A 15,863-nucleotide genomic window follows, 5' to 3' on the forward strand; every position below is an offset into this window, starting at 1 on the left:
ATGGTGAAATACATTCACGATTTGTTCATCTTTCTATTGTTTATGTATGCGATAAGGATACCGATTTCAGCCTTCTTTGTTTTACCAAACGTGAAAATCAGTTGTTTCTCCTTCACCGTGTCATAAGAGGATTATAATGTAAATCTTAATGAGCTTATTATAATAAAAAGTAAAATATAGCCTAAATGGTTAACCTGCATATGAAGTCTTACCACAAAAAGTGATTGTTTCATTTCTGCTTCGTTTGTCATCATGGCTTCTAACTATGGAGAAACGTTGTATGATGTTGGAGGTCATAGATTGGTAAATTCTGTTAGGTATGTCACAATACCTGGTAAATAATAATAATAACAGTAGTGGTGGTCGTCGTCATAGTCGTAGTAGTGGTAGTAGTGGTAGTTGTATTGGTGGTGGTAACAACAACAATAACCTATCAGTCATATAAATCTCTAATCACTTTCATTTTTTTTTAATCTAATAGTGGATTTGGCCCCAAATTTATTAAAAACAATATTCTTTTAAACACATACCTTAAGTCTGACATATTAACCGAGATATGACTAAATATATTAAAAATAAGTTGAGTATTCAATATAGCCGTAAATTAAGCTTTCATTAAAAAAGATGTTGACCATTCTATTATAGCAAAAGTGCATTTATTTTTAGGAATGACATATTTCAAGCATTTCCTATTAAATTAATAAAGACAACCCGAATATTTGGCACTTCCTATTTGAGAATTTATGTTTCAAATTTTAAGTTACAAATACTCGTTTTTGTAAAGTCAAAATCAAGCCATTACTATTTACCAAAAATTGAGCACTCATTTTTAAACTCAAATTAAAATTATTCATTTCTAAAATCAAATCACAAATAAAAAACAATGAATATAAGTTAAAATCAAATTTAAACTTAAATATAACTAAAATTGTTGAACATTGAATAAAAATAGCAAATGGATTCCGAAAAACAACACCCTCATTTTCACTTTGTAATTAGAATCAAAACGCGAAATATAAAAATCAAGTCCTAATTAACTATGAAGTTAAAATTAAAAAGATTATTCATTCTTATTCAACTATAGTTGACCAAGGTTGATTCATAAGCAACAAATTATTCATCTTGAATGCTTGCTTAACTTTAGCATATTATGAATTGAAACCAATTTAAGGAGAAGCAATTATTATTTTACTCAAATATTAGGTAAAATGAAAATAACCTCCCTAAACCATGGTTGATTGTAGCAGCAAAATCATCAATCAGATCATTTATTTCATTTTCCTAGTATGCATATTGCATTGTAACAATCTAATAAACAAAAAAAAAATGGTATGTTACCGGGGTCCTATATCCATTGAGATATGAAGTGGTTCCATTTGTAGCTAGAAAGATGAGTTCAAAGCTACTTTCACCCAATATACTCCATGATAATGGTGCCTTTCTAAAATGAGTGTGTGCCCTTGTTTCAAAGGCTCCTCATTTGTTACTTGGGGGTTTCTTATTAAATGACAAAACATAAATAGTTGTTATTAAATGAATTTTTTTTTGAATTATTTAATTAGGAAGAAAATCAAAGAAGGTGTTGATATATATGGAAGCAATAGAGTTGGATCAATGAAAGGAGACCACCTGTCCATGAACTCTATTGATCTTACTAATATATTAAAGCAAGATAATTCTCTCCACATGTCCTTATTCTAGTCTATCCACAAAGGATTCCATGTAATCACATTTTCATATCAATAATTTCCACATATTCACATTATTTTTAATCCACTAAATTAAAATAAGCATTCCAATTTAATTCAATTAAATCTATTTATTCAAATTAATGCAATTAACTCCATGATTAAGTCTATTTATTCCAATTAATAACCACCTTGTCAATGATTGAATTTACTCTTGAGGAAAAAAGAAGAGCCGGTGAATGGTGATCAAACCGTATGTTCTTTAAGTTTTATTTATTTATTAAGAAATGACATGAAATCTTACTAATATATTAAAGTAAGATGATTTTCTCCACATGTCCTTATTCTAGCATATCCACATAGGATTCCATGTAATCACATTTCCATATCAATAATTTCCACATATTCACAATTATTTTTAATCCACTAAATTAAAATAAGCATTCCAATTTAATTCAATTAAGTTTACAATTAAATCTTTTTATTCAAATTAATGCAATTTACTCCATGATTAAGTCTATTTATTCCAATTAATAACCACCTTGTCAATGATTTAATTTACTTTTGAGGAAAGAAGAAGAGCTGGTGAATGGTGATCAAACCGTATGTTCTTTAAGTTTTATTTATTTATTTATTAAGAAATGACATGAAAAATGCTATAAAAATACAGATATCTCTGAAAATTATTTATAAAAAACACTCTAAAAGAAAAAAGAAAAAAACGTTCTTTAGAACAGTTAGGAACATCTTACTAATATATTAAAGCAAGATAATTCTCTCCACATGTCCTTATTCTAGCCTATCCACATAGGATTCCATGTAATCACATTTCCATATCAATAATTTCCACATATTCATAATTATTTTTAATCCACTAAATTCAAATGAGCATTCCAATTTAATTCAATTAAGTTTACAATTAAATCTTTTTATTCAAATTAATGCAATTAACTCCATGATTAAGTCAATTTATTCCAATTAATAACCACCTTGTCAATGATTTAATTTACTCTTGAGGAAAAAAGAAGAGCCGGTGAATGGTAATCAAACCGAATGTTCTTTAAGTTTTATTTATTTACTTATTAAGAAATGACATGAAAAATGCTATAAAAATATAGATATCTCTGAAAATTATTTATAAAAAACACTCTAAAAGAAAAAAGAAAAAAACGTTATTTAGAACAATTAGGAACATTTAAAAAAAATTAAATAAAGCTGTTTACAAAGAGATTTTCGAAAATTTAATGTGATACAGTTTAAAGTTGGTATGTATTTGTAAACTTAGTTTTCAATTAATATTACAAAATCTTTTACTAATATGCGTTTTTTATTTTTTTCAGGTCTAATGATTCATTTATACTATATTATTTCTTATTCATTGCATTGTTTATTTATAAAGTATTTTCTTTTTATGTTATAGATATAGTTTAACATCTTTTGTAACATCTGAGGGTAATAAACTTATGTCAAATATTTGTGTTGACTGAATGCTTAGTTTATATTTTATATTGTTTGTTGATATGTTTTTCACTCGTGTGTAACACGGGTTATTATCCTAGTTTAATAGTATAGGAAGATTCTACAAATATTGTGTATACACATGGGAAGCATTATTTATGCCAATGTTTTATGCTTTTATGCGTAAACGAATCACATAAATTCTACCCTTTACGTTTCCTTTATTTTTTCCAACCCCATGACGCCACCTCTCTCAGCCCACTTCCATCCAGCCAATTTTGTGGCATGTGGTTTTGTTAAGATGACTCATTTCTTGTTGTCGTTATTATGTCTATTTTATGTTTTCATTGATGATGTCATGGTTGTATTTTCTTTACTGTTTGTAGACTTATCATTTCATTTACATTTATTTTGTTAAGATGACTTATCTTTTATTGTTTGGTGGTTGTTTGTCACCTATTGTATCTCTTGAAATTATTTTTCTATAAATAGGATATAAGCGTTATTGTTTTGGTAGACTTTTTTCTTATTAACAAGCATTGTAATCGAGACCCTTGACATTTGACCCTTAGGCAGCATGCGTTTGGGTATTTAAAGCGAAACCGTCACAATTTTGTACATTCTCCTTGCCTACTTTAACCCGTGGCGAAGTACCGACCTTATTTTGACAATTTTTTTTCAAACAACAATTTAATTCTACTTCTTAATTACATCGGTTTTTATGCAATCCCTACTCCTAGTCCTATATTTTCAAACCCTTATTTTGGTAGTTAGTCCTATATTTTATGTCCTTATATTTTGGTAATTACCCCCCTCCAATTGTTTCCTGGTGGTAGAAGGTTTGGGGTTTTTGATTGAGACTCAAGTTCGATTATCACTTACGTCACTTTAGGTGGATATTGGCAATGAAGGATTTGAGCTAGAGTTTGTGCAAAGGTTGTCAGTTTAAACCCCGAGCCCACCCGGGTTTTCATACCACGTACCGCATGTTACGCAGAGAGTTCAGCTCTTGTGATGGCACAACAACTGCCAAGTGGCAGCCGACGGTATGGTTTTCCTAGGGAACACCCAAGCAAAACTCTTAAAACCAGCGTGGACCCGGTTAAGACAACATAGTCTGGCCAGAGTGGGACAACGGACTCTACAAATTTGGAGAGTGCAGCAACCTAAATACAATAAAGTCGTCGTTCTTAAAAAAAAAATAGAAAACTAATTGGGTTTGATCTATATTTAGCAAGAAAATGGTGACCATCTGTTGATTGTGAACCGAATTAGAGCATTAAAGAACAAATCAACATACCCACCAACAGTTTTTTTTTTTTAAATGGAGTTTTTGTTAATCATGCAGCCAATGTAGATATTAGAAGATTTCTTTCTCATTCAAATCATCTCCCTGAAAAAAGAAAATGGCCCATGCAATTCCCATCATCTCCGATCGCTCATCGACCGATACCTCAAAGAGTAACAAGAGCACCGACCTGTTATTCGTTATCTGTTATATCCCTTATATATGCTGAACCTCTTGAAATTCTAACTTTTGGTTGAAATTTTGAATTTTGGCAATGTAGGTTCGACATCCGAGGGAAGAGAAAGAAAGAACAGTTCGCTGGTGTTATGTTTTGGGGAACTATTAATTGACTTTGTGCCTACAGTCGCTGGAGTTTCGTTGGCGGACGCTCCAGGTTTTAAGAAAGCTCCCGGCGGTGCCCCTGCTAACGTAGCTGTTGGTGTCTCCAGATTGGGTGGATCATCAGCTTTTCTTGGCAAGGTACATTCTAATATATTGTGTTGTTTTTGCCACTTGCAAGTTATACGTGCAGTATGACATTTTCGTCATATCATACGGGACATATATGCAAGCCCGATTATGGTTTTATACAAGCTATTATATGGGCCATGTAACTTTTCTGAATATACCATAAGCTCTACAGCCTGAATGATGTAAAAAATTGTTTTATTCGGCTCATATGATGTGACATGTCTATGAAAGTTATATGAGCCATATATATAACATCATATGGTGACAAGCAATCTGGTATGTGAAAAACAATTCATAACTCAGAAAAATAAATCAAGATTTTCTTTTACCAATTTAGGTTTTATTTTTAGATTGTTGGTTTTTATTTAAACCTAGGTGTTGGTGAGGTTGTCTGATATCAATATTTCGGTTATGGTCTTTTATTTCATATAATGATATGTCTCTAGTTAACACTTAGGTTATTTTGACATACAATAATGTTTTGGTTATTAGCGTAGTCTATAAATATAGACTCATTTGTAAAGCCAGCACCCCCCCCCCCCCCCCAAAAAAAAGCAACTTCTGATATCATAATGAAATTACCCCGTTTGGGTTTGATTTAAACATTTGCTAAAGCGTATAGCACTTTTCCGCTTCATTGCATCACCCTTTCTTTTAGTAAAAATGTAACCCACTTAAATCCAAATGCTATATCCAAACACCCCCAAAGCCAAATCGTTGAACGTTAGTTTTAGTATGATTTTGTTAAATTCTACTTACTATATAGTTCTTTGTTTGTCACTAGGTTGGCGACGATGAATTTGGTTACATGTTGGCCGACATCCTTAATAAAAACAATGTGGATAACTCAGGAATGAGATTTGACAAAGAAGCAAGAACTGCATTAGCTTTTGTTACCTTGAGGGCCGATGGAGAACGTGAATATATGTTTTTTCGTAATCCAAGTGCTGATATGCTTCTTACCGAAGCAGAACTTGATAAAGATTTGATTAAGAAGGTACCCTCTGGTCATTACAACTTATGATTCACCCAATATCAGATAAGATCAGTTTGACTTTATAGTTGTCATATATCGATTAATATGTTCATTGCGTGTTGCTTGACCAGACAATGATCTTCCATTATGGATCTATAAGTTTGATTCATGATCCATGCAAATCAGCTAACTTAGCTGCACTGCAAGTTGCCAAAAAAGCAGGCTGCATTCTGTCATATGACCCTAATCTGAGACTTGCTCTTTGGCCCTCAGCCGACGCTGCCCGAACAGGCATCATGAGCATCTGGGAGCTAGCTGATGTTATCAAGGTACAACCTTTCGTAGCGAGTTGATTTTGTAGACTTAAATCTTGAACATGTTACTTTTGGGAAATGCAGATTAGTGAAGAAGAATTGAGTTCTTGACCCGAGGCGATGATCCCCGTGATGACAAAGTTGTGATGACCAAGCTTTTCTACCTGAATACTCAGCTTTTGATAGTCACCGAAGGTCCTAATGGCTGTAGATATTACACCAAGGTTAGATTACCTCATTTGTTTCAAAACTTATTTAATTTGGTAAACTTCATGTGATTTTTCATAGTGTTTTGGCATCGGGATATAATAACTTGAATAAGTTTTGCAGGATTTCCATGGGAAAGTTGGTGGTATTAAGGTCAAGTGTGTTGATACAACAGGTGCTGGTGATGCTTTTGTTGGTGGAGTACTAAACAGTTTGGCTTCAAATCCTCAACTCTTTAAGGTAACTTCAAAACTTGGGCACCTTTTGTTTGATACTTTCCTGATAATCCTAACTTGACCGACCCGCTTAAGCCCAAGCTTGTTACGATCCAATCTTCCCAATATAAGTGATCAAAAGACAAATGAAATGCTAAAAAAGAATCCATATAGTTTCTTTAGAAACTCATTATGCCCCTTTTTTTAGGATGAGAAGAAGCTGAGGGATGCACTAAAGTTTGCGAATGTTTGCGGTGCCATCACCGTAACAGAGAGAGGAGCAATTCCTTCATTACCAACAAAGGAAGTTGTTCTTAAAAAGCTGCAGGAAACCGGAGCCTAAATATGTTGTATCATACTGTTATCTACTTCAGAAAATTTATAGTTAAAACAAGAAACAAAAGCCAGCTAAATTTTGCATCATTTTTGTATGTCTATATATTTGTACATTTAACATGATGTAAATTAAAATGTTATTTCTTTCTTTCACATGTGCATCTATTTTCTTCTTATGTGCATTTAATTTCTTCTAATAGTATGATCATCTAACAACACATGCCACTTTGGACAATATAATACGCGCGTGCACGCACAAAAACGATTGCATTTCTTAAACTCCAGAAGTTAAAAGATGCAACCAGCCAACACACAATCATGAAAGCCATGACATGGTCACCATCAAATATTCGTATGTACAAAGGACAGAAGAATTAGATTATGTTTAGTGTAACATGAACATTGTTGCAAATCAAGTAACCATAAAACTTAACACAAATAAGATCTATTGCGCGCATAATAGATCCCCATAGATATATAAATACGTAGTTTAGGCTGGTATTAAGTGTATTCATTTTTGTCTATCTTGCCTCATCCTTTTTTCAGGTAATCCAATGAATAATTCTGTTTCAACATCAGAACTCTCACCACAGTCCGCAGTTGGTAAATTTGCTTCCATCTGTTCTTTAGTTTGGCCAAGACACTGCAACAAATTTGAGGTTAGTGATTAACTAATTAACTACACCATTTTCAATTTAATATACAGCTAAAAAGACTATATGCATATATAATTGCGTATAAATAACTGTACTTTAAATAAATTCATATAAATGAACATACATACCTTTCCATTAAGCATTGCATTTTGATAAGCTAGCAATTTTTCCTGAAATTTTTATAAAACAATGACATTTTCATGAATTTACTACGTTTATACAAACATGTACAAAAAAAGTAGCCATCATTTTTTTTAACTCATTAATTGATATGCTGTATAGATATCAATGTGTGACTAGCAAGTCTATTTATATTGAGGCATGCAAGTGAAAATGTTGTAAATAAATACACATATATACAATCTAAAACTTCAAGATTGTACCTTTGCTTGTAGCTCCTCGATCTGTTCATTGTAAACTTGCATCTAAAACACCACACAGTCAAAATAAGTTGGAAAATTTTCAACTTTAACATATTCATAACTAGTTCTTGAGAATCAAAGTTCTATATTTCATGCGTAACCTTTCGAGCTCGAATGATAGATACACTCCTCTCCAGTTGCTGTTCAATCTGTAGCAGTTCCTCAATAGTGGTTGATCCCAGACCTTCTCCCAAAAGTTTTCTGTCAATTTTAAGATATTAATTACAAATGTTTTCTTGCTGTGTAAGAACATCCATCTTAGGTTTACAATAGCCTAGGAATAAGAACACAGATCCAAACCTTTTTGCGAGTTCTAGGGACTCTATCTTCTTTGCCATGCTTGCTGTTTCATCCTTCAAATGCTGCCACTAAATAAGCATAATACTATCAGTGTCACTTTATAAGACTAAAATGCTAAAGCAATGGTTTAGAGTGTAGGAACACAAAAGATCATGTATAAGAAACCTGAGCATCTTCTACACTCGAAGAATTTTCGGTTTGAACTTCTTTTACGTGATTCCTATATCGTTCAATAGTCTCCTCCATGCTGAACAAATTCAACACTCAAAACGTTAGACAAATATTGATATTATAATGTTATATCTATTTTTGAGAAAACATTAAGTTGGAAAATATTTCGAAACTAGGAGTGATATGTGTCCTGAAATAAGTGAGTTATTTAGTTGGTTCAAAAAGTGACCTTGTTTATCTAAAGCCTATCAGAAAAATTCTCTTGTTTATTAATTTCACTCTTAAGGAGCTGGTTGTTGTAGGTCCCGACGCGGGTGAATCTAACAACAATCTTTGGATCAACCAAACTTAGTGCTAGCGGAAATCACACTAAGTCACCTAAGTGGTCTCGGATCTTGAGAGTTTATTTTCGGATATGGAAAGTTAGAGTGAGAGAGTGAAAGCTAGAGAGTAAGTATGTAGGTAGGATAGAATTTTGGCAAAAGGTTTTCTATTGATAATCAACAATTATCTCTCATGACATGCTTCTCAATTTATAGGGAAGCATGCATGAGAAACATGTCACATCATATGCCCAATGGGCTTCTTTACATTATTTTTCTTGGGCCATATTACATACAAAATAAACTACTAAAGCCCATGAGAAAAATATATTCAATGCAAAAGACTAACATAAACAAAATGGATCTAACAGTTGTCATTTAGAAATCAATTGTCAAAGTGTTTTGTTTTATGGATAGTAGCAAATATTTATAACATGTGTTTAATCATCGAATATATATATACACACACAAACACACACTAGATTTTATCTCCCGTATTACGGGGGTTGTTTTACATTATTCGTTTTTAATATTTATATATGTATATTTGGATTTTAATTTTATTTATTGTAAGAAAGTTATAATTAATATACTTGAGGTTTGATGATGAAATGGTTTCACAAATAAATGATATGTTATAATCCGGTTTAAAAGCTATCTGGGTTTGGTGATACCCATTACCCGTTTATTTTCTTTATTAATTATAAATAATATCTTTTTTAAAATAAAATAGGATATTAATTTTTAATATATTCCTATTTTATAGGATTTTCATATCAAATATTTGATGAGATTATTTTTTAATATAATGAGAGCTATCTGGGTTTGGTGAGACCTTTACCCATGAATTCAGGTCAAATGCGTGAGAAGCCTTCATTTACAAATAAAGTAATCTAATGGCTTGAGAGAATGGTTGTTTTACATTTTTCGTTTTTTAATATTTATTTTTTGGATTTTAATTTTCTTTATTGTAAGAAAGTTAATAATATACTTAGGGTTTGATGATGAAAGGGTTTTATAAATAAATTATATGTTATAACATGTTTAAAAGCTATCTGGATTTGGTGACCCATGACCCGCTTATGTTTTTTTACTATAAAATTGTTTATTAATAATAAATAATATATTTTTCTTTTTAAATTGGATATTAAATTTTAGTATATTCTTATTTCGTAGGATTTTCATATCAAATAATTGGTAAGATTAATTTTTAATTTAATGAGATGTTATAACCCGTTTAAGAGCTATCTGGTTTAGTAAGACCCATACCCATGAATTTGGGTTAAATTAATGAGAGGCCTCCATTTAAAAATCAAGAAATCTGGTGTCTTCCATAAAAGGGGAGAGCGACCACATCGCGACACATAGGATTTTTGGGTTTTCGTTTATAATATATATATATATATATGTGTGTGTGTGTGTGTGTGTGTTAAACTATGCATTCTAGCGAATTAATATTAACATGTCGTGTCGAATTGCCGCAAATGTGGCCGAGATGATAGCGGCATAAGCTATATAAACACCGCTCTCTGGCCAAATTCGCACTGATTAATGGCGCTTGTGGGTCTCTCCATGCAACGGTGAAAGCATTACTTACAAAAAACTAATTTTTTAAATATTATACCGTTTTAGTAAAAAAAATTAATTAAATTAATCCTAACTATTTTATAATTTTCACACAAAAAATAATCATATTATTTAATATTCCATCGATCTTCTCATACACGTACATCCAAACCAACAAGAAAACTCGTACGTTCCAACCCGAAGGATATTGATCAAAATTCGAACCCTCGATTTGGGAGCAAGTCCCACCATTTCGATTTATACGACTGCCCGATGCATAACCACTGCCCGATTCGCAACCATCACAACTACCCAAATCACAATCATATCTTGATACACAAACAATACCCAAAACCCAAGAAGGAACATCACGACCCGTTAAGAAAAACAAGCAAGCGAAAAAAGGACTCTCAACATTGGTCGAACAGAGGAAGAAGCTTTAGCAAAATGTTGGGTTGATGCGTTAGAGGACTATCAGTGATGAGTTTCCTTCTTAATGGTGTCAAAAGTAGTATGTACAGTTGATGTCATGTTTCAGAAATGCTCACTCTGGTATTTGGGGTTAAGAAAACGTATGATCGATGCTACATTTAATAATGCAAAGACTATGTATAAACTATGCATTCTCTTAATTTAGGTTTTAAAATTAGTTATTAGCTGTTTTTGCAAATTGTAGCTAGGTTTTCAATTCATCAGCTAACTAAATCAAAATTACCCCATGGAGAGGTTTTTAAGTCTTATTAGAGAGGCTATTAGTTATTACCTGTTTTTGGGTGGCTATTAAAAAGCTATTACGGTCAATTAGAGAGGTTTTTAAGTCTTGTTCTTATCTTATGTAAAAGAATGAGAAAGAATAGGGTTGTAAACGAACCGAACGAACACGAACAAGATGTTGTTCATGTTCGTTCGCTAAGAAAATAATGTTTTAACGAACACTTACCGAATGAGATTTTATGTTCGTGTTCGTTCATTAAGGAAATTAATTTGTTCACAAACGGTTCACGAACATAAAAAAAATCGGCAGAGTCTAGAGATTGAGACTAATGCATTCATCATGTAAATAATGAAAGCCTGTAAACGAATCGAATGAACATGAACAAGGGCATGTTCGTGTTCGTTCATTTAACTTTAAAAGAACACGGATACTTAATCAAACAAATATTATGTTCATGTTCGTTTATTTAGAAATGGACATTTATGTTCGTTTGTTTAAAATCTAAATGAACATAAGTGAACAAAGATAAATGAACATGTATGAATAAATATAAATGAACACAAATATAAACGAACTTAAATAAACACAAATTAAGAAATATAAAACCTTTAAGCAGATTACATATCCAGATAATATTTAATTATTTTCTATTAATACATAAACGAACATCAATAAACAGAAATAAACGATCATAAACGAACGTTCATGAACATAAATGAACAAACGGAACATGTGTTCATGTTCGTTCGCTTAATTAAACGAACACACATTTTTTTCATGTTCGTTCGTTTATTAAATAAACGAACATAAACGAACTTCCCGCCGAAAGGTTCACGAATATTTCACCGAACGTTCAGTTCATTTATAGGTCTAAGAAAGAACAATTAGCTAGAACATTACATATAGATATATGAGGATTATATATGTAATTAATCACGGAATATTGTTTTAGATGTAGTATTGTAAGGATTAAGGTTACATCATACAGTTTATATAGATCATAAATTACATGTCTAGTCTCAAATGTATCACATATTAACTAATTAATGGTCTAATTAATATAGGTGAATGCAAGATGTTCTATTCGAGTGTACGCTGATAGTGCTAATAATACTATTGTCTATTTTGGTATGAATTCATGACAAGTCGTCAAGTACATCAGTACTGAAAACCATTTATAAGACTAGAAAACAATAGTATACTTTTTCGTACTTTTTTTCTGTATATATTTAGAAAGTTAGACTAAGTGAAATCTATCTTTGTTTGTAAATTTTGAAGCTAAATTTGGTTGTTTTATTATTATAATCATTAGAACATATTGGTTTTGGTGCAAAACATTTACAAATATTAGAAGATATTAATAATATAAATGGGTATATATTTCGTACTATGATCACAATATATATTTAGAAGTTGATTCTTTTTATGGCAAAAATCTGAAGAAAAGCAAAAGCTGATGACTTTCTCCATATGTAGAAAAGAAGTTGGAATATATGAAACAAACCACTTCATGTTATAATCTGACTGAAACATGCCTGCAAAGAGTGTGGTTGTTTGTGACAAACTACATACAATATGTGAAATACTGTCAGAAGTATTGAATACAATACTGATTGTCACCTAATTAAGTTACTGTAAGTTTTTAGTAATTTGATCTCAATAGAATGAATATTGTGCAAGTTAAATGATGAAGAATCCTAATAGACAAAAAAATGTTAGGTGCTGTTTGTTTTTCCTCCGAAGGATTTCTCCACCTCTTTTGTCTGCACTGAGAAGAGGGCGCGCAGACGTTGGGCTCTGCAGTGTGTTTGTTTTTTCGAAGACGTTTCATTAAAAAACGTCTGCGCGCCCTCTTCTCTTTCAGAAGTGTTGGTATTATTACTTCTTTAACCTCTTCTCCCAGAAGTGATGAGCCAAGTTGCTACTGATGACTCCACTAGCAATTCTTCACTCTTCATTTTATTCTTTTCATTTGTTGTCACCATAATCTTTGTTTATGGCTGTGTTTTTCTATCGATTGCCGCCATCATCGCCGATTGTTACCGGGTTTGATTTACGAACCCTAGGCAGCGATCGTGTGGTGGTGGCAGCTCTCCGATGTTGGGAAATTACGGTTGTTAAATCTAGGGTTTATGACCTCTGATTGTTACCGGATTCGGTGTGGTGGCTGTACTCCGGCGTGGGGAAGTGATGGCTTTTAAATCCACGGTTTCTGACGCCGGTTGCCGCCTCTGTCGATGTCGATTGACATTTGATTTGGGTTTTTTGGATGGTTGTTTGAAATATGAAATCAGGTTTGTGGCTGTGATGATCTAATGTTGTTCGAGTTAACATCAGCTCAGGATATGTGCCTGGCGTGGCAAAAATGCAGGATGGCAGGTACCCTTGCAGCCATGGCACTTTGAACCTTTTGCACCAATGTTTCGATAGGTCTGAGCCTCTTTATAGTGATTATTAAATCATTGATGAATTTCAAGTTTTAGTTTCTTTTGATATTTATAGATGATGGTATTTGAAGATTTTTGAGTCATATATTTCACCCGAACCATCATCGTTTATACTACTTATTTTTCTTTAATTATTTAAATTTCAGCTTATTTTAGCAGTCTGCAGATGTTAAAAAACAAACAGTTTTTTTGTTGCAGACTGCAGAGTTTTGGTCCACCTCTTCTGCTACAGATGTTGGCAGATGTGGTTTCGCAGTCTTCTGACATTTTACCTCTGAAAAACAAACAGCACCTTAGTGTGCAGATAGATCCCATTTAGTAAACCCTAATTCCCTAAAAGTGAGTTAAAAACAAGAACAAAGTTTCAGATCTAAATCATGTTATGTGTTAGTGAGAGAGAGAGAGATATATATGGAGGGGAAGGAGAAGAAACCCTAAAACTAGAGTACAAGTTATATAGCACATATATATTACTAGCCATGTATATGTATATGTATATGTATATGTATATGTGTATGTATATGATGCATATCATGTATATGCATGAAAGAAATCAAAAGGAAGAACCCACAAATTTAAAACAATCAAGAATCAAAAAGCTAGGAGTGAAAAAGATTAAACCTTGAGCTTGCAAATTCACATAGCTTGCCTCTTGGTGAGAAGATAATTAAAGCAACTTCAGCATCACAAAGCACAGAAACCTCAAAAGCTTTCTTCAATAAACCATTTCTTCTTTTGGAGAAAGTAACTTGTCTACTTGTAGCATTCTCTATCCTCCTCATCTGGGTCTTTCCTCTCACCATCTTAGTTTTCTTGAAAATTGACCTAATATTTCAAGAAACGAGAATCCATAATCAAGATCCATAAAAAATCAGTTCTTTTGAATCAAACAGAAGTTCTCATAAGTGTAAAAAGATGCAAACTTTGTTACTAAATATGGGTATTCCTATAAGGAGAAATGTTTAGAAAGAAAAAGAACTTACAAAAGAAGCAAAACACTAGATTGGTTTTCTTTGAGAAGAGAGAGTATGTGTGTTTGTGTGTGTAAGAGAGAGAGTATGTGTGTTTGTGTAGAAGTAAGGTGTGATGATCAGGGTAGGAGGGGTATGCCTTATTATAATATAAAGGTTTGTTGAAGTAATTTCTTGATTGGTTAATCTCTTCAATCCTTAAGGACAAACACCTTTTCTAGACTGAGGTATTTCAATTTATATGTACAAATGTTAATGCATTATTTACAAGTCTTAATAATGATGTACCAAAAAGTCAATAAAACAATATAAAAAGGTTATTTTAATTTTAACCACCTTCTCATTTTTATATATCCGACGCATCATCCTGTCCGTCAAAAAGGTCTAAGACCTCGTCTTCCATAAATCCGTGCACACCCGTCTCCGGCTTCGATGCTCGTAACTTCGACCTCATTGATGAAAACAAGAAAGAGAATTAGGGAAGGACGACGTACAAGAGTTGCCCTAAAACCCGGGAGACAAAGTAAAAATAAGGGTAAAAATATGGAGGGTTCGTCGTCAACACGAGCCAAGGAGGGGACTTGCGAATACGTGGAGCGACCACAAGAAAGGTTCATCCGTTTTGAGACCGAGATTATGGACCGTCACGCTACCATCCGTGCTAACATCAAAGCAAATGTATGGTTTGCCGATTCATATGCATTGCGACAAATGAAACGAGACATCCAAATCATTCGCTCAATCGACGAAATCAAAGCGATCATAGAGTTGGAAGAAAAATGAACACAAAAAGTACATGAAGTATAAGACCTACTACATTAGTTTTTAGTTTTAGTGTTTTTAATTTTAATATATTTTTATTTATTTAATAATTTAATGAAGTTTTATTTGTTTATTTTAATTATAAAACGAAAAAAATATGACGTAACAATGTGATTGGGCAATATTAGACTACATATCACTACACCTAAATAAAAATCACTCTCCCCAACTAACATGACGCAACATGTAAAAAAATGCTTCATAACGTAGCCTCAAACTACACAGAGCGTTATTGTTTAAAGAAAATATGATATAGGCATACATATGTGTGCACACGTGATTCCACAGCTTTGGTCATATACAATGAACCTCTCCCAAGAAATAAAACATGTAATAATGATATCAGACCTTAATATTATATTAGATGTGGAGAACTTTGCCTCACTCTTTTGCTTGTTTTGGTAATTACGGAATTTGTCACACCCCAATTAAGAAATATGTTATCGTATCTCGCATTATAAATTATTAGATTTAATCATGACACATGCTAGGACGTAATTCACACATTATATTTTTT

General features: G+C 32.4%; 1 protein-coding gene and 1 pseudogene across 1 annotated transcript; one reads left to right on the forward strand and one right to left on the reverse strand.

The window, feature by feature from the left end:
* Positions 1-252: 252 nt before the first annotated feature.
* Positions 253-6,960, forward strand: LOC143629040 (putative fructokinase-7; annotated as a pseudogene).
* Positions 6,961-7,396: 436 nt separating this feature from the next.
* On the reverse strand, positions 7,397-14,437 carry LOC143629042 (MADS-box protein SOC1-like). The gene is made up of 7 exons (XM_077098427.1): positions 14,175-14,437; positions 8,497-8,578; positions 8,332-8,399; positions 8,133-8,232; positions 7,993-8,034; positions 7,738-7,779; positions 7,397-7,596 (listed from the first exon to the last, which is right to left on the reverse strand). The coding sequence occupies exons 1-7, from the start codon at positions 14,354-14,356 to the stop codon at positions 7,465-7,467; spliced, it is 648 nt and encodes a 215-aa protein (XP_076954542.1). The 5' UTR covers positions 14,357-14,437; the 3' UTR covers positions 7,397-7,464.
* Between the last annotated feature and the right edge of the window lie 1,426 nt (positions 14,438-15,863).

Source organism: Bidens hawaiensis, unplaced genomic scaffold (assembly GCF_021521415.1).
Source record: "Bidens hawaiensis isolate Kalapana, Puna unplaced genomic scaffold, B.hawaiensis_p1.1 tig00005142_1, whole genome shotgun sequence".
In the NCBI taxonomy this organism is placed as follows: domain Eukaryota; kingdom Viridiplantae; phylum Streptophyta; class Magnoliopsida; order Asterales; family Asteraceae; genus Bidens; species Bidens hawaiensis.

Bases quoted from the DNA above. Each gene is read 5' to 3' on its own strand.
- LOC143629042 (XM_077098427.1), bottom strand. From the start codon at position 14,356: ATGGTGAGAGGAAAGACCCAGATGAGGAGGATAGAGAATGCTACAAGT. The intron at 8,233-8,331 runs GTTTGGATCTGT...TAAAATTGACAG, and splicing joins TCCCTAGAACTCGCAAAAAG to AAAACTTTTGGGAGAAGGTC. The intron at 8,035-8,132 runs GTTACGCATGAA...GTGGTGTTTTAG, and splicing joins CTATCATTCGAGCTCGAAAG to ATGCAAGTTTACAATGAACA.